This window comes from Chelonoidis abingdonii, chromosome 17 (genome assembly GCF_003597395.2).
Source record: "Chelonoidis abingdonii isolate Lonesome George chromosome 17, CheloAbing_2.0, whole genome shotgun sequence".
In the NCBI taxonomy this organism is placed as follows: Eukaryota; Metazoa; Chordata; order Testudines; family Testudinidae; genus Chelonoidis; species Chelonoidis abingdonii.
The window spans coordinates 639,867-663,904 of NC_133785.1; the positions used below are offsets into that span (position 1 = coordinate 639,867).

The 24,038-nt window shown below is 39.9% G+C and overlaps 1 protein-coding gene across 10 annotated transcripts in view; it reads left to right on the forward strand.

Moving 5' to 3' along the window:
• ATP2B2 (ATPase plasma membrane Ca2+ transporting 2) overlaps positions 1-24,038 on the forward strand; it is a 633,448-nt gene that overhangs the window by 500,279 nt on the left and 109,131 nt on the right. For all 10 annotated transcript variants that reach the window (XM_075073411.1, XM_075073415.1, XM_075073416.1 and 7 more), the window contains 2 exons: positions 2,758-2,972; positions 4,756-4,998. In XM_075073411.1, coding sequence (XP_074929512.1) covers positions 2,758-2,972; positions 4,756-4,998 — 458 coding nt within the window. The remainder of the gene's footprint in view (positions 1-2,757; positions 2,973-4,755; positions 4,999-24,038) is intronic.

The following is a 24,038-nucleotide window of genomic DNA, read 5'->3' on the forward strand; positions in this document are numbered from 1 at the left end:
CCTGAACAAGCTGTGAACCAAGTTTGGGAGCCCCTGATTTATTGGGATAGGTCATGTGATATAAAGCAGTTCAGTCACATATTTCATTTCCTAGAGTGGTTGAGCCTGCCCTCATATGATCAGGAGTCTGATTCTTGTCAGTTTGGCATAGTAGGAGCAATTTTGACTTGATTTCTTATACATAGAAGACAGATGCTCTGTAGATTCTCTGATTCAAATTTGGGAACGCTTTACAATGGAACTTTGAAGACTGTAGTTATTTGGCCATAGCTGAATAAATCTTTCAAACATAGAGACTCCAGAGGATCATTAAGGCTGTCTTGGCATTTAGATTTCAAATGATGGTAATGATACCTTTGGAAATATGGCCCATTTTTAAATAAATGTTATGGTTATAAAGGAAAACAACCACATCACTAAGCTAACAAAAGGGAAGCAAACAGGCTGAGGGACAAAATTTTCTAGAAGGCCCAGGGTTCTTGGGTTTACAGTAAAACTCAGATACAGTATTCCTTCTGGCTAATATTAATATTAGTAATATTAACTATTAATTGTCTGAAATGGTTTTCTTCATACATAGGGCGACAAGGTGAGTGAGATAATATCTTTTACTGGACCAGCTTCTGTTGGTGAGAGAGACAAGGAGCAAGTCTACACTTACAATGCTACGTCAGCACAACTGCAACACTTTAATGAAGATGCTCTAAGCTGACAGGAGAGAGCCCTCCCATCAGTGTAGTTAATCCGCCTCCCTGAGAGGCAGTAGCATGTCAGTGGGAGAAGCTGTCTATGCAGGCTGTTGTGTCAGTATAACAACATCGCTCCAGGGTGTGGATTTTTCACACCCCTGAGTGACATAGTTATACCAATATAGGTCTGTAGTGTAGAGCAGTCTGAGCTTTCAAGCCACAGAGAGTTCTTCTTCAGGCCACTCTGTCTTGAATGGTCTCTTAGAATAAGTGCTAACTACTTATGCCAAGCAATCTGTTCCACCTTGCATTAGCTGTGATGCTCTGAGTACCTTTCCCAGACCTGAAGAAGAGCTCTGTGTCACTTGAAAGCTCCTTTCTGTCACCAACAGAAATAAATAAATAAATACTAAATAAATAAAATTAATATTAAATAAATAATAAAAATATTACCTCACCCACCTTGTCTCTCTAATATCGTCGGACTGACATGACTATAGCTACACTGCATTCTTCATATGTGTCAGTTAAGAGGTCCAAGTGTCATGATAAAAATTCAAATAGAAATATTTTCCAGTTGCCTCTTTCCACTGATGGAAATGAGATCTGTTGATGAAATTGCACCCACTCCAGTGGAGGGACGAAAAACAAAAACAAGTTTCTCTCATCACAACCATAGCCAGATATCCTGGGCCTAATTCTGAATTTTCAAGAACATAAGAAGCACTTGTTCCAAATAAAATTGCTGACTAGAAGTCTGTGGCTTGGCCCACTTTTTTTCAGTGCCGGGGCAAGAAGAAGGGAGCATAAAGTATTCTTGGTATTGTGCCTTAGTTAGAGGAATATTCTATTCCTTTAAAATATTTTATTTGATTTTAAACCTGTTTATTAAGTTATTAAACAATTTATTGACGTATTAAAATAACTGAAGTATTAAAATATTTGCATGTTATTAAACACATCAACCTGATACAAGTTAGAATAATGTATGCTGCTTGGTTTCTTTGGCATGTCATGTAGTCCTGATTAGTGAACAAAAAATGCAATTTACCATCCTTCCTAAATCTAAGGTTAACATGTTCATATGACACCAATTATAGTTGCCCTGGTTTCAGAACAGTAACAGATTATGAACTAACTGTGAATACATTTACCTTTTGAGTATTGTAACAATTCCAAATGACCAGACTGCTTCCTAGTTCTTGCGTATTTAAAACAGTGACTAATGTATGGCCAATAAATCTGAATGATAGGGTGAATGCAGCTTTTTGGTGGTAAGATTTCCTACTGCTTATGAAATGTCATGTTTCTGCAGAGTGCTGTGCATCATATTTGGGAACAAAAGAACACTTTGAGAACATTGCTGTTTATTTTATTATTTTTTATAAACTATGTAAATACTTGTCCTTATCGCCAAATACCCTTTTACCTTTGCAATCTTGCCCAGCCACTGGTTCAACAGACTGATTTCTAACACAGTTTGTAGAAAAATAAAGACAACAGTCCCTTTCCCCAACATCTATTAAGATGTGCTTTTATTAAAAAAAAAAAGAAAAAAAAAAAGAAAAGCATATGGAGGTAGTGTATAAATACCTGAGAGATAATTGCACAGAACAGCCGGAGGTTAATTCTGTTGTAGCAGGATAGATTTGGGTGGTATTAGATAGGATAATGTCCTGCAATTGAAAAAGGAAAACTTAGTTTAGACAACAGAAAATCTTTTATTAAATTAAGCAAATGGTACAGTTTTCCAAGGGTGATCAATAAGACACTGTTGCTAGAGGTGTTTAAAAATAAATGTGATAACACACAGGAGTAGTATGCAGTTCAGAAGAATGCAACAAATAACCCCAAAGCTTCTTTTAAGACTTAATCTATGGACTACAGTCTCCTGATCTTACATTTATATGGTTCACAATAACTTAATGTTGATAATATTCTCCCACCCCCTGTGGCCTAAGAGCATAGGTTCAAATCACATTAGATAAAAGTGTGGGGTTCAAACTGCAAATGCTTTCATTTGTTACTATTTCTCCCTGTAGTTAAAAATTACTTTTTGTGTTTTCAGGTTTGGTGATGTCTGCCATTACTGTAATAATTTTGGTACTGTACTTCGCTGTTGACACTTTTGTTGTCAACAAGAAGCAGTGGTTGCCCGAGTGCACTCCTGTTTATGTTCAATATTTTGTCAAGTTCTTCATCATTGGTGTTACTGTGCTCGTGGTTGCTGTTCCTGAAGGACTTCCACTTGCTGTCACTATTTCTCTGGCTTATTCTGTTAAGGTAAGCAGCGCTTTAAGCAGTGGTGGAAAAAAAGAGCTCTTTTGACCAACTCTCAGCATGTTTTAGTGTGGTAGTTGACTCGCTGTTAATTTTTATGTGGCTGGTAGAAAGCTGGATCACACATCAGTATAATCAAAATGTACACTGTGACAGAAGCTGCTTTAAACATATTGAAGGTACTTTAAAGTAAAAAAATTCCAATAAAATAAATTTATTGACATTTCTGGAAATGTGCATTGCACAAAAATATACTAAACAAACACTAAAGGCATTTACTTATTGAAGACAGTCTCTCAGAAATTAACTGTGAAAATTATTAATGGGAGAAGCACAGTCTTTTTGTACATAATATCTGCTTATCTTCCTATTCCCTGCTGCATCAATATAGGTTTTGGGAAGGATTTGTTTTCTTCAGAAACTCTCTACATTGAGACATGAGGTTTCCACATGTGTTTGCGGGTGTATTATTAAATGCTGTTATAGTTGCCCATAGCTAATGTAAATGATTCCATTAGGAGATTTAAGGGAATTAAAACTGGGATTATGGTTTCTGGAGTTGTAGATTATTCCCCTTTCAAAGTCTGTATTCTCAGATTACTTTAGAAATCTAATCTACTAACAACACATTGTGTTTCTATAAAACTTTCATCTGAGAATCTCAAAACACTTCACAAAGGTAGACAATTCTGTTATCTCCATCTTACACAGGGAGAAACTGAGGCACGGAGAACATGAAGTGATTTGCACGTAGCCACACAGGCAGGCAGTAACAAAGTTGGAAATAGAACCCAGGTGTCCAAACAGCCCTGTGTGCTAACCATTAAACACTGCAATCACCTTCTATATCAGTTGCATAAATACATGCTCAGACACAGGGCCAGATTGTGATACACTATTGTTTCCATTTGGGAACACCTTGCTCCATGAATAGATTTACTGATTTCAGTGGGACTTCGCTTTGGATTATGGGACCACTCTGAGTAAGAGTATGACCAGTTGGCCCAAGGGTAAAGATCACAACCATAGCTTGGAATATTCACAATAGCAAATTTTTGTAAAGTTCATTGCGCTGGTGATAATATTGCATTTTATAATGCAAGAGCATATAGTTTTACCTTACAAATCTAATAATACTGGGATTTGAAATACTATAGAAGAGTCTAAATCAGCTGAATAAAGAGAGTTTACCAAAACAGATTATTTTCATAGTGCTGCAGTTCAGTTCAAGTTTAAAATAAAGCAATATTCATTGATTTACAGGTAGATAGCTTTGGGTTCATCTGACGCTTGCTGTTGTCATTTAGCTTCTATTTACACTCTTTTGTATTTGCAAATTTTGATCTGGCAGGAAGTTTATTTTTAAACAGTTAATTACTAATTGTTAAATCTCTACCATTAGGGCGCTTGGCTGAAGGAAAACAAAAATCTGTCTAGAAGTTTAGGAGAAACATATAAAATTACACGAGTACTTAGTATTTCTTACAGCGATCGCTGTTTGAAAATGGCCTGTTGTCTTAGCTTGTTTTGTAAAGCTAAATAATGTTATATTAGTATTCAAGTAATTCCTTAGAATGATTACACTGCAAATCCAGTCATCAAAAGCAAAATTGGCAAGCATTTTAAGGGGTGACTACTATATGCTCTCTACACTGGGATGTGTGGTAAGCAAGCGTGACTACACACTAATAGTCACATCTATCTTTATGCTTTGTTACTATGATGAGAGATTTTAAAAATCTGTCATAGCAAATTTTTGAGGACTTCTTACTTTGCTTTCCATCAGAAAATGATGAAGGATAACAATCTGGTCCGCCACTTAGATGCTTGTGAGACTATGGGTAATGCTACGGCCATCTGTTCTGACAAAACAGGGACACTTACAACCAACAGGATGACAGTAGTACAAGCCTACATTGGTGATGTCCACTACAAAGAGATCCCTGACCCAGATTCTATACCAAGCAAAACCCTCGATTTGTTGGTTAATGCAATTGCCATCAACAGTGCTTATACTACAAAAATTCTGGTAAGTAGACTTATTGCGGTCAATCAAGTGAAACGTGACAGAAGAAGCTGCATGGGTTTTGAAGCATTGTTAATACTTTAATAACCTGCCATTGATCATGAAATATTAAATAGGTCCCCAAAATGAGAATAGAAGAGACAAAAATGTAAACATTTTATTTGTTTCTTCAAGAATGGAAATGTTACCATGTAGTCTTTATCAGTCATTGCTCTATAACTTAGAAAAAATACAGTTGATTATTGGAAGGATGAGTACTGCCATGCTTGGTCCCAGAAAGAAGGGCCACATTATATGTTGAAACCCATGATATTGTTGAATCACTGTGTGATTCAGGGTCCAAGCTCTACACTTGTAACTTTGCTTGCAGAAATAGTTTTCAGTGGCTTCAGTGAGACTACTTGTGTTTAAAATTACTCATGTGCACAAGACTTTGCAGGATTAGGACCTTAATTCTTGAAATATGAAGAATTAGATTGGTGGGATTAATGGATATTCATTCCAAATTCAGTGGAGGATGAATTTAATTCACGGTGTAAAGGAGGACACTCCGGAAAGAGCAGATTTCTAAAGGGGCTGTAGATTCCACTATGTGAGAGGATTAAGAGGCTACAAAATTCTGATTTCTGCTGCCCCAATTCATTTATCATTTGAAAGGGCAAATAATGCTTTTTTAGTCCAATCTTAATACTATATCCTGAAACTTTTTTTTATAGAGTAGACTGAAGCTTTTTTATGCTTTTTTTTTGTCTATTTGCACACTTGTACTGAACTGCCTGGAGTGGCCAAAGTACACATTAATATGATTTTAAAAGCTGTCAGCCAAAATACCGTCAGAGATAGTATATTTGCAGAAACGTGAGAGAGTATAAGTCCAATTTCTGGTGAGCTATTAAATCCAAATCAAGGGGTTTTTTTGTTTAAGAATTTGTTAACAAATTGTAATTCCTGGCATGATTTTTAGGAGTGATTATATGTAGGCATTAGTTCGTAATAACCATTTATAGGAAGAGGAGTTTGTCAAGAAGCCTGACAGAAATCTCAATGGTTGCCAAGTATGTTTATAGTGAACATGTTTTTTGCAGCAAAAGTCTGTCTTTTCTGTTACTTCTTTTTAGAGTCTTTGAGCAGTGGGAGTATTACATTCTGCTACTCTGAGCTGTATTTTTAGATGACTTGACTAATTCAAACCTTCCGTTCTCAACAGGCTTAGTGTAAATGTAAGTCCAGCTGTGTCACAGCTCATAGCAGGAGTTTTAAGCAGTGGCTTTCTTAAAACTAAAAATAAACAGACATGTCTAAGCTGAGAGATCTAACTCAACTGTTTCCTAACACTGGGCCAAATCTAAAGAGGAGCTGAGTCTTGATAACAATAGAGGGAGATACTGAGAGCATCTCGCAGTTTGGGCCTCTGTTTGTTTTATCTTTACAGGGATCTCACCATCTTACGTGTTTCATCTCTCTTGTACGTGGCATATGATTATCATTATTCTCTACGATTGGGAGTGTCTTGTCCTGTCTTTGTCCTGTGATTTGATCACTGGAGATTGACATGGTAGATATTTCTGGTTGTTTTGAGAGGTGGTTGTAGTGGTTGCATGCTAAAGATTTCAGAACCCAGAAAGAGGCTGATATGCTGAGTTAAAATATATTTCAGTGCCTTAGTATCCCATTAGCTTGTGGTGTGTGTGGTTGGCTTTTTCATTATTTGTATACTGTGGTAGTGCCTAGATTCAGGCCCTCATTGTGCAAGGCACTATACAGAGAAGAGGAACAAATACAGTCCCTGACCCAAAGACCTGTCAAACCAGGATGATGACAAGATGCAACAGATAAATATACAGACAAACTGGGATGGGGGACAAAAGGTAACTGTAAGAAGTAAAGATGCATTTTGAATAAATTGTTTGAGAGGTCCTACTAGTCCAGGAGTTCTCAAACTGGGGGCCGGGACCCCTCGGGGTCACAAGGTTATTACATGGGAGGTCGCAAGCCATCAGCCTCCACCCCAAACCCTGCTTCGCCTCCAGCATTTATAATGGTGTTAAATATATAAAAAGTGTTTTTAATTTATAAGGGGGGTGGGGTGTTGCACTCAGAGGCTTGCTATATGAAAGGGGTCACCAGCAAAAAAGTTTGAGAGCCACTGTACTAGTCAGAAGTGACTGCCAGACAATAGAGGTTTGTGGGCACCATTGTACCGGTAGGCTTTCAGGGAGGACTGAATGGGTACAAACTGGATATTAGGAAGTTTAGACTTGAAATTAGACGAAGGTTTCTAACCATTAGGGGAGTGAAGTTCTGGAACGGCCTTCCGATGGAAGTAGTGGGGGCAAAAGACTTATCGGGCTTTAAGACTAAGCTTGATAAGTATATGGAGGGGATGTTATGATGGGATAGTTTAATTTGGGCAATTGATTTTGGATTATCGGAGATAGTCTGCTCGATGGTCTGTGAGGGGATGTTGGATGGGATTGGGAACTTGAGTTCTGGCGAGCTTCTTTTGGTGCTGGCTGGTGTCTTGGCCACTGCAGGGCTTGTAGATGCTCGCCAGTATTGGGTCGGGAAGGATGTTCTCCAGGGCGGTTGGCAGAGACCCTGGCGGTTTTTCGCCTTCCTTGGCAGCGTGGGGGATGGTGTCGCTGTGCTGGTGGGATTCCTGCAGCTTGGTCTTAAATTCATTTTGGGATTTCTAACTCAGTCATGGGTTCGGGGTTGTTATAATGTTGTATGGGTAGAGGTTTTGTGGCCTTGCCTTGTTGGCAGGAGTCGACTAGATGATACATTGGGTCCTTTGACTATGGAGTCATGGTCTATTTCATGGGGCTCTTCTGGATGGAGGCAGTGTGGAACGTGTGCAGAGGTGCTTGTGGGAATGTGGTAGGTGGGCAATGATAGGTGTTGACTGGTAGAGTGAAGCTGTCACTCATTCAATTGAATTTTGTTTTGGATGCACTTTGTTCATTTTATTACTGTAGTTATCATGGTTGAAGTAAGCTCTCTATCAATCTGTGGCAATTATGTTTCCAGTCTTAAACGTGGAAATACATTTGCTTGAAGCTTACTGCATATGGGAAGGCAAATGTTCTTCAGAGCGATATCTAATGATCTGGACAAACTGAATGATTTCTTTTCTCTTGAGTGCTCTCGCTTGATGAAAATGATTGTCTATTTCAAGTATAATTTTCAGTAATCACATTTCAGTACTCATTGTTTTGTTTCTGACAGGTCTTTTGACTCATAGCTCTTGCTTAAAGTGGATCATGTGTGTGTTGAAAAGGTAAATCATATGTATGATTATTTTCACTTCATTTTAGCTTTGGGTAAGAACACTAGTCTCTATCTCTGTAAAAAGTGATAAATGGGTGAAATCTTAGGGAATCCTTAATTGTTTCTCTCCACTGTCAGTTTATATAAGCAATTTGGATTTAATCTGTTTAATGTTTTCATGATTATTGGCGTTCTATTTGTTGTTATGAGATCAACGGATTTATATAGCTCAATGGACATCCAACATTGTATTAGCAGTGTGCAGTTCTCCTCTCCTTGGTGGGTCTTGCGCTCTATTGGCAGAATTGCTCACCTCCGTGATTTCCCACGTCTGGATCAATCCTCTTGTGTATGATCAGGAGTCGGGAGGTTTGGGGGGACACTAGGGCCCACTTACTCGGGTTATGTCATAGCCGAGCCCTGTGGATCGCCAGTGTTCTATAGGGCTTTGTAACGCTGCTGAAGTTACAACTGCCTAGGCTAGCTTCCCATGGCCTCTCCAACATCCTTTATCCCACAGGGACCTTCCTCCCTGGTGTCTAATAATGGCTTGTCTCCGTAGTCTCGTCAGCAGCACACGCTCTCACTCTTCAGCTCCTTGTGCTTTGCTCCAGCTCCTCACACGCACTTCCTTCCTCTAGCTCCTCCGCCCTGACTGGAGTGAGCTCTTTTTTAAAGCAGAGTGCCTGATTAGCCTGCTTGATTGGACTGCAGGTGTTCTAATCAGTCTGTTGCCTTAATTGGGTTCTAGCAGGTTCCTGATTACTCAGTGCAGCCCTGCGCTAGTACACTCAGGAACAGAAAACTCACTCAGCCAGTGACTAGTATATTTGCCCTCTACCAGACTCCTGTACCACACTGGCCTGGGTCTGTCACAGCAGTTACCTTCATTTTTTTATTATATTTATGACGTGTTTAAGGGAAGGTGTGTCAAAGATCTCAGCTCTAATAAAGAAAATTTAACACATGAGGTCTTTGTTCCACTGCACTCATTCTATTTAGATCATAAATAGGTCTGATATAAAATACATAAAGAAGTTGGTTTTCAGGACTGCTAGTTCAGAATGCATACTTACCCACAATTTCATTAAAATAGGCTCTAAGAATGTATGACTATCAGCTGATACCCAAAAGGCATATGCGTTATGTCACAAAGATGGAAGTTTGCTTGTTCTGTGAATAGTTATTCAGATCTATATACTCTGCAAATTGCATTTTTTGTGAACTTACATAGAGTGATCATATATTGGACCATAAAATTAGTCTAGACACACTGCTGAATGAGTAATGATGAGTTCCCCCTCACATCATCTTTTGCTTAAAGGGCAATATAGTCACTGATAAAAATACAAAAAGAAAACTGTGTCACTGCTTGGGATAAAATATTTTCTCTTCCCTGAGAAATTTGAGACAAATTATTCCACTAGAGTTACAATACCATTAAATCTAGCCCTTTATAATATTTTTAAGAACAAGATATAGGATGAACTAAATTGACATTCAGTTCACTTCAGATCAACAGATTACTGTTGTTTTCAGGCTATTCTCCGTTAAGTCTTTTTCCAGCATAAATGTGAGACAACTTTGAAAGATGTTTTCCCAGAGAGATTACAGATCATACACTTTTGCTTGTAAATTGTAAAGGGGATTTAGTTTAATAATTCTATTAATCTGAAAGCAAAATCTATGTTTTGGGAATATTCTGATTGCACTTTGAATAGCTATACTTCTGACATACCAAGAGTTACTGGGAAATAGACTAATGTTAGATGTGTGGAGTCTAAGCTAGGAGCCACAACTTTTCTTGAATCACGTACTGGCATGCAAGATTGATTTCAACCAAAAAGGTATTCATTCCCCTCTTAGAACCACACTGGATATGTTGATGGTAAATATCTCCTCTACTTTATAGTGTAACAGGCCTCTGTTAAATGGAGACCCAATAAGCTCTCAAGTTAGTAGTATTCAGCTCAGGTCAAACTACACCAACCAAATTCTTCTTTATTATGCCTTCACAATGGATGCCTCAGTTTGTACTGCATAAGTCCCATCCACTGGAGTCGGTAGAGCTCCACCATTTCACACTAGCTGACATGTATTGAAGTCAGATGGTACAATTTTGGGGGCAGAGAATGTCATTTACTAGGTCCAATAGAGCCATGCTGTTTGTTTCCTACTAAGAACCTATAGATGTTATATTTCTAAGGGAAAGGGCAAAACTTTTGTTTCCCTCTCTGACATACCAAAGCATGTGTACTTTTGCCACAATATGATTTGAAATGCTCTGGAATAATTAAATTTTACTTCAATAATTCATGTATTTACCATGTAAGTATTTGTAATAGGTAGGAATCTCTAATTAGTTACAGAAAAAGGTACAATTGAAACATAGAACCAATACAGAATGGAGTGGCAGTACAGATTAAAAACATAGTTCCTTTTCATTATATCTATCTATCTAATAGTGTAACATTGTCCATTGTTGTTGCTGTAGTTTATTTTTTGTTACGCTGCAATGGCATGCTTTGCATTGTACAAGATAATATGAAGATAGGTCTTCCCTCAAAGGGCTTATATAAAAGATGAGATCTTCTGGGTGAGAGATGAAGGTGTAACTTAGATTTTTTTGATTGTTTGAATGAAAGAGCTTATTAAAATACATGTGTATATGTGGAGAGACTTAAAAATTGCCTGAGAAACTGAATTTTAATTTTCTAGATATTGAAAGGAATTCTAGAGATTTCAGCCTAGTGGTTTGCTTGTAAAAATAAATACTGGAATAGAAAAGGGAATGTTGTTCCATCAGAAAGTGCACCTACATTTAGTGAAAAGTCTAGTCCAGAATACCTGAATGGACACTCTTCATGCTTTTTACACACGCACACGTGTGTTGCTTCTGGGCTGAGAACTAGCATAAGGAATTGCATCTCAGATTACTTGGGAAAGGTGTAAATAATAGCCTTTAGCAATTAATTAGCTGCATTACAGGAATAAATAAAAATTGCATGTGGATGTTGAGAACATAAAATTGGAATCCAACCAAAGTGATCTTTTTATTTGTGAGGAAAATATTTGCATAGAAAAATAGCTATCTGTAAGGGAATATGGTGGTTCTTCTGACAGAAGTAAATTTATGTGAGACATAAGTACACAAAACATGCTTCTCTTTTACATACTGTTTTTACTTTGAAGGTCATTCAAGTACTGAAAAACTTTTTAAAAATCAGATGAGAGCAGATACATTGAGATTAGCATAGCCATTCCATGTAAAGGACCTAACCAGTGGCTTCTCAGTAGCAACTTACTGTCATTCACATAATTTCATCATTCCAAGATGCACTTCTATATTTTCTGTACAAGTTACATTATTAGTTTTAATCACTGTGCAGGTGACAAACTAGGAGGTTTGCTGTTGAATCTTCATCTTGTATTGGAGGTTCAAGCTCTTTAGGAAGGAATATAAACTTGCTGTCATGATGTTCCTGTCCGAAAGATTACGAAATCCAAACCACTTCCGTCCTTTGTTAACTAGAAACCTCACGTCATGAGAACAATAAAACACATACCTATTGCTTGTGAACAGTACACTTGGATGCATGATTAAACCAGCAAGGAAAGCTTCCCATTAATTACTCAGTGTTTACTACCCACTGTATATCTTGTCCCACAGCCTCTCCTGCTCTGCATACAATGGCTACGGCAGGTACCTAGGCCTGTGAATGTTCTTGCTGCCCCTCTCCAACAGTCCTCCTGCTGGCTGCATCTCTCTAGCAGCTGGCCACTTGCCAAGGTGTCTTCAGCCCCCACCCCCCCCCAGCTCCCAATGATTTCAGCTGTTAATGGGGGAGGCTCACTGCTGGTGCACACTGTACCAAAGCAGGTCTAATATGTAGACCTAGGTATCAGTGGCTTTAGCTCTGTAGCGTGTAACACGACCCTCAATTGAATCTAAATTAGCTCTTTTATTATACCATAGAGAAAGGAAGAGTCAAATGGGGTCTAAGATCCTTAAAGAGGACACAAATACCTGTCCCAACTGTCTTTCACATCACTGGGCTTTGGAACCCATGTCCCCTGCCTAGCAGTGCCGTTCAATTGAGGGTGAGTCTCTCCATTGGGGTATGCCAAGTACAGTTCTGCTGCCCTTGCTTCATACGCAAGGATAAAAACTCTTTATTACTCCTGCCCCAATAACAAGGAGACTGGAGATCCAACACTAGCCACAAGTAATCATTTGGGCAAGCAATACCATCATGCTGAGTACCTAGGCAAGGTGGGTATGCATGCAAACGAGATCTGCTTCTGAAGTCTTTTTCCACAGCTCACCACTAGATGTCAGAGGAGAGCTAATTCAGACCCTGCTTATGCATGCATACCTTGATAGAAGCTGTAAAAGAGATATGAAGTTATATGTAGGAATATACTATTTTTTTAGAAAAGGTGAACAGTTCATTTATATTGGTCAGTTAATTGAAAAGTTTCAAACTGACAATCATGAAGCTTTGCACAAATAGTTTTTAAAATACTTCCTCACATTTAATTTAAAAGTTTATCAGTGGGTGGAAGGTGGGTGTAAAAGGGAAATGGCATCTTTATCCGGCTGTAGTTTATGCAACTGTGGCAACTAACAGAATCTGCCTTCCCCTTAATTAAAAAATGAAGTGAGGTTGTATTAGAAATTGAATAAGAGCAGGAAGGGTTAAGGGTTTAAGAAAGATTGTTCTTCCCACCGAGAAAATGGGTCAGCGTGATTAAGAGGTCAGACCATTTCTCATACAAAGCTCAAACCATAGATCAGCTTATACCATGTCTATCAATAGAAAACAACTGGAGTTAATATTTACTGAAACAACAGCACATTACTTTAGAAAGATTCTATATTTTATTGTAACTGCCTGCTGGGGTAATCATGTTAAAAGGAGCCCAGCTATATAATCTGAGTGGAGTACTGTCCTTTAATCAAAGGAAAGCGAGAAGAAAATATCTTTTTATTCTTGCAAAGAAATTTCTAGTTATTTCATTACCTGAAATTGGGAAGTTGTTTTTTTGCTCAATGTTTGTCTTTTAAAAAACAAACTCATACACACATCAAGCCATTTCTTCCAAAGTTAATATGTAGCTGAAGGTGCCTTCTTTGTCAAATATACATGAAGGCTCAGGCCACATCTTATTTTTTCAAGACAAGTTCACCCGTCACTGCTAACAATGTTCTGAGAGGGACAGATAGATAAAAAGCAGGGCAGACATGGTAAAGAATGAAGAAAGGTTGAGGAAAACTTTCACTTATATTAACCCAAATTGACATCCAAGTAAATGACATGGCCTAAATTCTATTTTATTCTTTCCATAGTTTCCTACTTTAAAATTAAGCTGAAAAAATTGCTAGCAATCTCATTGGTTGACTTGGGGGGAGGTCTGTGAGACCAAGAAGTCACCTCGGAGGCAGATGATTAAGTTGTCAGCCAACTGACTTCCCTGTATGTAAGCGGGTTCTCTTTAGGGAGGAAACTTCAATGTGGGGGAACGGTCAATGTGGCAGCAGCTCTGATGAAAAGTGTCATAAGATCTTTATCCACACATAGCAGGGAAGGCTTTACTTCTTAGAGCCTCCTCTTAAAGGATAAATTGTATTGTTCTCTGGTTGCAGCAGGAGTATGAAGTTACACTTTTTAGGATTTGGGCTTATGGCTCCAGGGTGTGTGTGTAGGTAGTTTGGATCTACTGCTTATACCATGAAACCTTATCTCCCCAGCTCTGCTCTTTGATTTCTATTTTAGGAATAGATTGTATTTTACAAATGCTCTGTAATGTGAAGTTTTGTTTTCTTATGTTCTTATATTACCTCTTTTATTCATTCCCTCTGAAGCACCTGGCATTGGCCACTGTTGGAAGACAGGATACTGAACTAGAGACCCTTTTGGTCTGACCCAGTTTGGGCATTCATTTCTTTCTTGTGTTTTCTTAAATTCTTCCCTATCTTGAATTACATGCAGATCTTACTGACTAATTAAATAGGGACAAATGAATCTGTTCCTTTAAAATCTTATTTTAAAATAAAATTATATTTTAAAAAAGCAGTGAGACTGATTAAATTTGGTATAGAACCACTGATACCCAGATGCACGACTGCACTTATTCCAAAAGTGCTAAAATGATGGATTGTTGTTTCTAAACCTACTAGCCATTAAAACCATAACTTAATTTGAATTTGAAATATCATTTGCTTTATTTCCAACATCTGTAGAATGTATTTATTGGAATGCAATGTAATACAGAAAATAAAAATAATGGACACTGAAAATAAAATATGCAAATTCCTTTGGAAAAACATAGTAAATACTTGGTTCAAGTTGCTTCAGAAATGTTTTAAATTCTCTTTATAAAAGAGAATACACCGCTACCTCAGTATAACACCACCCGATATAACACACATTTGGATATAACACGATAAAGCAGTGCTCCAGGGGGGCAGGACTGCGCACTCTGGTGGATCAAAGCAAGTTCGATATAACATGGTTTCACCTTTAACGTAGTAAGATTTTTTGGCTCCCAAGGACAGCGTTATATCAAGGTAGAGGTGTAGCTTGTTCAAGTTTCTCTTCTGTTATAGTATAGTATTTACATAGAAGTCAATGATGGAAAAGTGTAGTCTGAACATAAGACTCTGAATGAAAAATTCTGAGTTCTAATCCTGTCTTGTCTCATGCATGTTCTTGCTTTATAGGCAGGTCACTTAACCTCTCAGCCTCAACTTTTCCATCTGTAAAAAAAAAAAAATGAAAAAAAATACTTTCTTGTTCATAGAAGTGTTGTACAGATTACTCAGTGTAAGTACATTGTAGATGGAGTATGCTATGTGGTACTTGGTATTATTTTGTATATGTTCATTGTAAGCAATGCACTCACTACAAAACACTGAAGTAAAATAGCTTTTTCATAAAATCTTTTTTGTAAAATGAATGTCAGTCTTTTCACAGAATAATTTAGGCTGGAAGAAAATGACCTATTATGGCATATGGTGCTTTATACATAATAAGTACTAATATTAAGACTGGGTCATTTAGTCAGTTGCCTTTGCTTCTAGAAGTGATAATTAGCAGAACATCATAAACTTCATGCATGGTTTGCCATTACAGTTTTATATAATAAGGGAAATAAATATAGCTACTAATTCTCATTAAACCAAACTGAGAAACTAATTGAAAGAAGCTGGTTAAAAAAGATTGTGATAAAGTCATTTGCATCATTGAGTAAAACATGACTCCTGTGTTATTTCAATTCATGTTTATTTTCTGCTTGGAAAAGGTGCTTGACTGACACTGTTGTAAAATGAAGTTCTCACTCACTGAATTCCACCAGCTTTAGCAACAATAATGGCTGTGAAATCTTCTACACAGTATCCAGCCGTTCTACCTTTACATTACACAATTCAGGAGTTCCAGACTCCAATCATTCTTAAACCACCACCAGGTGCTACCAGTGAGGGTCCATGGCTGTGAAATATGTGAAAGCTTTTCAGTTACTATAACTGCTATTTCAGCCATGATAGATTCCAGGGGATGACACACACGCACTGAAATATTTTTTGTTTTTATTTTTGCTTGAGTTAAACTTAATACAATAAATGAGCTTTTATTTGCTATAGTCCAGTGGATATTTTTCTTACTACTTTTATGTGATTTTTTAAAAAATCTTTCTGCCTACATCATTTCCTTTCAACATGAATTTACAGCTCTCTTAATTATTCTCTATTTGTTGATACAAGGTGGGTGAAGTAATATCTTCTTTTGAACCAATCTCTGTTGGTGAAGGAGAAAAGCTTTCACGCTTTGTTGTTTAAGCAGAGCTCCACTCTGTCTCCATCTATTTTTAATTGATGCTGAAATAGCAGCATTTGTGTGTGCGTGTATTTATGCCAGTCTTATCTCTGCACAGAAGTGCTTATTTTCATGTGTACGTTCTCTCCAATTGCATTCTTGCAAGGTGATTATTATAGATAACTAATGTTTGTCCCTGACATACAGGAAAAAAGAAAAGACGCAAGCAATGTGGTTTAACTAGGAACTATCCAGCAATAAATTGTACAGTGCAAATCATCTTTCCCTCCCTGATCTATCTGCAGCCCTCCACACCTGGTCCCAGCCTGAGGCTGGAACCCTACATGCGTCCACTTGTATGAGACTTAAGGAGCTGCGGAAAGAGGGCTGTCTCCTTGCTCTGTCAGACATTAGAAGCCTCAACCTCAACCCCCAGCTTCTTTAGGGGATGCCTTCCTCTAAATCCACTTCTAAACCCAGTTTATCAGGAAACTGGACTTCACTGAATGATAAGCTGTGCTGGCTGTGCCCGACTGCCAATATCCTGAACAATCTTTACAGAATTAAGATAAACTTTATTGAACTAAGTTAAATCTTACAGAATTAGGGTTAGTGCTTTTGGAGGACATAGTACTAAAAGTGCAGTTGTGTATGTGTTGTTGAGGCATTGTATGTACCTTCTGTAGTGGGGGGAGGATGTTAATCAACTTCCTGTTATCAGCCTTAACACCCCCGAGGGAGATATGCATATACTAGTTCAAATTGGGCTCTCCAGAGACCAACAGACACAGAAAAGATTTTGGATAAAAGCCTGGGTTTTAAACTGACTCAGGGCCTTCCTCCAGATCCACCAAATGGACAGACTCCTGATCTACAGACGACCCAAATCTTTAGTGGAGTATTGGAAGGACTTGGCCTATTGAGGCATCATAAAACTGTGAGCTTGTGCTGAGCGGAAATTCTGCTCAACTTGTAACTACAAAGAAACCTCTAGAGTGGAGTGATGTCTGGTAGATGTGTGTAGGTTCTTTTATTGTTTTTGTGTTTTCTCTGCAATGCATGTACCTGAAGAATAAAGTAGGCTTGAGTAGAAAGAGCTACGTGGTAACTTATGTTTGTCGCAATCATTCTGATGAGAAAGCAAGCAGGTCTGTTTAGGCAGTCGTCTTTGTTGGGAAAGGCAGAGAACTATGCAGCCTGGAAGTATCCTGGTAAGAAGGGAGTGAGATATGGGTTTCCGCTTGAGAGAGAACAGCTAGAAGCCTGAGAGGGAAAATAATGGTGCAGTTGCTCTAGTCTGTTACATTGGACCCCTCCTAAATTGCAACAACTTGAACCTTGCCTGTGGACATACCCACCAGGTCCTTGCGCTGCTGTCAGGAAGGCAAACCCTCCCGCACCTTTGTCCTGGCCCATCTTGTAATGAGGGAAAAATTGCTCCCCAGGCCCAAAAAAGGCAACTGGCACAATGCTCTCAGCAGATGTCCCAAACCCCAGTCCTACAAGTGAGAGCTGTTGATCTGGGTGTTCAGTGGCACCTCGCTACAGGAAAAGGACTTGTGTGCCCTCCTCTTGGGCAAATGGAAGTCAACAGGGTGCAGCTTGAGCCCCTTTGGACAATCAGTCCACTTAGTCAATGCCACATCCCCCTCAAACTCATGAGGAAGCTGGGTCTTGGGGAAGGGGGAAGAAGTGGGACTCTTAAAAGGGCAGCAATCCTTTTCCATCTACCCTGCCAGTCCAAACAATGACTCTCTCTCTTTAAGGCTACCAGAGTGCATTTTTAATATTTTTCTTTGGACTAGTCTGGACTAGTAAGAACTCTTTCCTTCCTGATGGCTTTATTTCTTCGTTTCATGCTTAGCAGTCCCAGTTTACAAATTTGCAGCTGACTGTAGTTTATGGAATATCTTATATTCACTGCTTTTGAAGATTCATCTGAGCCCTGTGATCCTGCAAGGCCTTCATATGCAAGGGGATGAGATCGCTACAATTTGAATAATGCTTAATTTTGTATTGTACTCTACTCCAAACCTTGACATACAGTGATTACTATTAATGTATAATTCATAACTTAGACTTATCTGAACATGTGGGAACTTCAATCAATCAATCAATAATGTATATAAGTTTGAATGCATCTTCTGTTTCCTATGCACAAAAACATTACAATTAAATAACCAAGGAGAATTGAGAGTATATTTAAAGACGAGCCTGAAACGTGCCATATCAGGTTGCCTTGACTGCCACTTTTCTGAGATTTAAGAACTGCCTGTTCTCTGAAAGAAGGCTTTACATGGAGTTTAGGTCAGTTAGGGAGAGCAGAATCCTTCAGCTACTATACGTGATCCGGTAAACTATTCTACGGGTATGTCTACGCTACAGGATTATTCCGATTTTACATAAACCGGTTTTGTAGAACAGATTGTATAAAGTCGAGTGCATGCGACCACGCTAAGCACATTAATTCGGTGGTGTGCGTCCATGGTCCGAGGCTAGCGTCGATTCTGGAGCGTTGCACTGTGCGGTAGCTATCCATACGTATTCCAATAGTTCCCGCTCGTCTCCTCCGCCCATTGGAATTCTGGGTTGAGACCCCAATGCTATGATGGTGCAACACTGTCACGGGATGTCTGGGTTAAATGTCGTCACTCGTTCTCTCCTCCGTGAAAGCAACGGCAGACACAATCTTTCCACACCCTTTTTTCCCTGGGTTGCCTGGAGACGCCAAAGCATTGCAACCATGGAGCCATTCAGCTTTTTTTTACTGCCACCGTATGTTGCTGGATGTTGCTAACAGAGGCAGGTACAGCAGCACTACACAGCAGCATTCATTTGCCTTTGCAGATAGCAGAGATGTTATCAAGTCGTTCGACGTTGCTGCGTCATTGGTAAATTGGCGATGAGATGATGGTTACAGTCGTGCTGTACCGTCTGCTGCTATGTCAGTGGGGTGCCCTGGCCTAAGGCGGCCACGGGCGCAAAGACAAAAATGGGAATGACTCGCCTGAGTCAATCCCTCTCTTGGTATCTAAAAATAGAGTCAAGTCCTCCTAGATAAGGGCAAGTGTGCTAGAGAACAGTGTATACGAGGCACCAGCCCTCCGATGTTCAGATCCTGCAAAATAATAGCTATGCCAATGTTAGGGGTGCCCTGCAACAACTCCACCTGTTGTTTCCTGCTCCCCAACCCATCCTGGGCTACCATTTCAGTGTCCCCCCATTTGTGTGTGATGAAGTAATAAAGAATGCGAGATAAAAACAGTGACTTGTTAGTGAGATAAAATGAGGGGGAGTAGCATCGCAGCTGCTATGAATAGTCCATGAAGGACATTAAATGCGGGGCGGGGAAGGAGGCCAGCATCCCAGCTGCATGATAGTCAGGCAGTACAGGAAGCTTTCTTACACATGAAAGGCAGGGGCTGATGAGTCAGCCCCAGTTGCTACGATGAAGACGGTTACCAGCCGTTTGTACCATCTACTGCGGAATCGACGGAAGTCATTCCTATTTTCCCAGGGCCCCTGCCGACCTCACCTGAGGACAGCAGGAGCAACTCACGAGCTGATGACAGACGGTTACCAGTCCTACTGCACTGTACCGTCTGCCACTGGGAAGGAAGAGAGAGGATGTGCTGTTCATTGCCCCAGCAACCATGTCTACCAGCAGCATGCAGTAGACATACAGTGACATGCAAAAAGTCAAACAAACGATTTTTTCCCTTTTCTTTCGATTGGGGGGTGGGAGGGGGAGTAAATTGACGAGCGTATCCCTGAACCACCCCCGGACAATGTGTTTGACTCCTACAGGCCTGGGAGCTCAGCCAAGAATGCAATACTTTTCGGAGACTCGCTTGGACTGTGGGATAGCTGGGTCCCCTTACCCCCTCTCCCTCCATGAGCGTCCACTTGATTCTTTGCTTCGCGTTAACGCTTCGTTCACGCAAGCACTGTGCATGGTCTATGTCTCAGAGCCTGAGATTTTTTTCAAATGCTTTGGCATTTCATCTTCCTGTAAACGGAGCTCTGACAAGACAGATTTGTTCTCCCATACCAACGGTCAGATCCAGTATCTCCATGCGGTCCACGCTGGAGCTCTTTTTGGATTTGGGACTGCATCGCCACCCATGCTGATCAGAGCTCCATGCTGGGCAAATAGGAAATGAAATTCAAAAGTTCGCGGGACTTTTCCTGTCTACCTGGCCAGTGCATCTGAGTTCAGATTGCTGTCCAAAGTGGTCACAATGGTGCACTGTGGGATACTGCCCAGAGGCCAATACCATCGATTTGTAGCCACACTAACCCTAATCCGATATGGTAATACCGATCTCAGCGCTACTCCTCTTGTCGGAGAGGAGTACAGAAACCGGTTTAAAGAGCCCTTTATATCGATATAAAGGGCCTCGTGTGGATGGGTGCATCGTTAAGTCGGTTTAAGGCTGCTAAAATCGGTTTAAACGTGTAGTGTACACCAGGCCTACCAGTTGTACTTTAGGATTTGCTTTTCAACAGATATGTTCAATACGTTCTTGAAATACTACGTGCAAAGGGAATGAATTACAGGATAAGTCTGAATTTTGGATTTCCTGGCTTTAACTGATTTGTGATTTCCATAACATTATCTTAACATGGTTTAGCTTTTATATTATCACTTTAGACAACGTGTATGAATGAGATATGAAGGATGAATCAGAACTGTTTAGGAAACTTTAGCTTGAAAACTCCATAGCTTTTAATGTCTAATATTTATGGATTTGTTCAATGGTATGTCTTCTCTTGGCTTACACTTTGCAACCTTAACTATATCTAACTAAGCTTTTGTTTGGGAACGTGTTATGTATGATGCTTTTCTGAAGATTTGTTGTATATTTTTTGTATACAGAAATATTGGTACGATATATAATTTATTACATAATATTATTAATCCTTTCTGGTGCCCAAAGACTTGCTGTGGTATTTTGATAATATACTCAACTTTTCAAAACTGGCACACTGTTTTGGTTGATGTAGTTGATTGGCAGGGTAGCTTAGACTCTGTATGGCATAGTAGAAAATTATCATTAAACAGATTATCTCGATGGGAAGGGTTTTTTTATTTTTCCATGAATGGGTGTAAACTGCTGAGTTCAGGCATATCTATTTTTAGTATGGACTTTCTCATTGTTCCCTGTGTGGTTCAGAGAGATGATCATTTCAGATGTGAGAATTTAATACCAGTTTTACACAAAGAACTACAGTGGCTTTACAATCAAACATGGTTAAACAAAAAAACCTTATTAAAAGACAGAACTCTGCTGCAGATCCGCTCCAGAATACTGCATGATAAATGTGGACATTCATTCTGTTAAATATAAATGTTGTGCACGTTGTTTTAGGAACTTTGTTTTCTGTTGTTTACGCACTACTCTGTGTGTTATTTTCCTGACGATGAATAAATTAGCAGACAAAACTAATTTTTGTCCTTTAAATAAGGTACATGAGAGAAGTTTAGCTATGCCCCCAAATTCCATCTTTCTGTGAAAGGGTGGCAGTACTGAGTCTTCTTAAATTGCCTTATTGCTTACATTGTAATAGCCTGTGGAAACTTTCCTTAATTCATTCCTCCACAGATATATATTTACCATGTACACTTTAGGGACTCTGACTTACTTGAGGGTTTTACTTTTGCTTTTCAACAAAGTCCTAGCCACCCATTTCTTCTTTCCCTGGCTTCCCTTCCCTAATTATCTCCTCCCCACCATGCCATCTCCAGATGCTACCTAGTTCCATGGCTATCTTTACGTACGATGTGCACCCATACTAGGGTGGGGACAACATTGTTGCACCTACAACATTTTGGTACCCTTCCAAGTGAAAGAGAATATTAGATATTTTTTATTTGAAAGAATTGCTTTCCCCCCCCCCCACTCTCTCAGAGGGCTGCAACTGTTAGAGTTGCAATGTGCTTTGCTTATAAGGTAAGGAAATGTAGGCAAATCTGGTTCTACTTGGAGAGTGCTGCTGCATAGCCACAGAGTTACACCTGTCTATCATCTGAATTATGGCTGAGAAGCATATAGTTGTGTGCTTATGAATTCACCACTTTCTGCCTATGACGTACCTGTCTTCACCTTGTACATGGGAGATAAAAGAAAGTTTTGAGACCTACTACAACTCAGTATAGAGGACTATACCTGGTGCTCAGCCTTACTTGGACATTGGGTATTTCTTCCACTCACACTTGTGCTGGAATGAAACAGTTTTGTGCACACTGCTGTTCACAGTGCAAAGACTTACAGGGTGAACACTTAACTGATTGCAAACCAGAGTGCTGTTTTTAAACAACACAAGACTGCTTTTTTTTTTCTTAATGGAAATGTTTTGATATTTCCCAAACCATTTTTTTTTTTGGGTGCAGAATTTCCTTTCCATGGGATATTTCTTACTTTCTAATGTATAGGTTCTGGTACCACTGGTGTGCAAGCATGACATCATCACCCTGCTCTTTATAAGAGAGCACACCCCTCCCCTCAACTGCCTCATTTCCCTTGTCACAGAGTGAACAGAACTCATCTACATGCCTTCTGGACTAGATCTTCTCATAGACAAGCTTAAGACCTTATTGTAATTAGTAAATTGAGTAGTATGGGATAATCTAGTGTAAATAGCTCATCCCTTGTCCCCATACTTGGGATTAGGTCAGGCCCTGAGGACTGTAATGGCTTCAAGAGAGCTGCCTCTTGCATGACTATCATACAGATGCTGATAACTCGTATTCAATGTGTTCTGTATTACAGGGAGGCCCACTCAGTAACCTGATATACTCTTTGCCATGCCTCATTCCTCATCCCAGAAGAGAGATGTTTGAGGCTCCAGGCCCCTATGGCTTCTCAGTGCCTCCAGCCTGATAGCTTGACAGGTGTGACAATGGTGTAGAAAGCAAGGTCTTCTTACACAGGACTCAAGGCACAATTTACCAGTGTCTATCACCACTACCTCCGTGGCTCCCCTTTCCCAGCTAGTCCCAGATCCACCCCCATACCCTGCCTCCTCATCTGATCTATCTCCCCTTGCCTACTTTTCCTGCCCAGCCAGTTCACAGTCCTCAGTTTCCCTCCAACCTACTGGCTCCCAGTCTCCTACTTCATTTAATTTGCTGGCTCCAAATTCCAGCCATCTTCCCCAACCAGACCCAGTCCCCTATCCCAGTCTTTCTCCTTGCTCCCAGCAAATCTCCCCTCACTCCAACTAATAGTTCCTGTTTTCCTCTCCTTCCCCTTCAGACTCTGTCTCCCCCATCCCCTGAGTCCTTGTCCCAATCTACTCCAAGCCCCACAGGTTCAGTTATTTTCCCTCTGTATCTGAATCGGTCAGTTTTCTCCTCCATACTGCCTGGACCCAGCAGGGTAGTCCCTGAAAGCACAGGAGAGACAGTCTCCCTATTCTCAGTTCAGGTGCTCAAACCTGGCATGCAGCAGCAGCCCAGAGCTGCAGTTTCAGTGCAGACACATGCCCAATGTAGATGGAATATTCAGGGAATATAGCTGCTGAATTTAAAAAGCTTCTACTGAACATTTGCAAACTGATTTTTTCCCCAAAGGCATATAACTTAGTCAAATTTGGGTGGATTTTCACTAGGGTGACCAGATGTCCTGTATTTAAGCCCTCCTGCAGGTGTCACAACTTTTTCATAACAAAGGGCAAATTGTCCCATATTTACTGTCTCCCCCATCAATACTGTCGGGTCCTGCTGCTGGCCGGATCCCTGCTCGCCAGCCGCCTGCCCGCCAGCCGTGAGTAGGGGGTGTCCAGTGGCCAACAGTGGGTGTGTAAGGCTGGTGGCAGGACCGGCTGCTCCCCCTGCTGGTCTGTTAGCACAACCCCTGCTGCTTGCCGACCCTTGACCAGCAGGGCCCCACTACCCATGCTGTTTCCGGCTGGCACTGCCTACGAGCTGCGGTGGCTGGTGAGTGTGGCAGG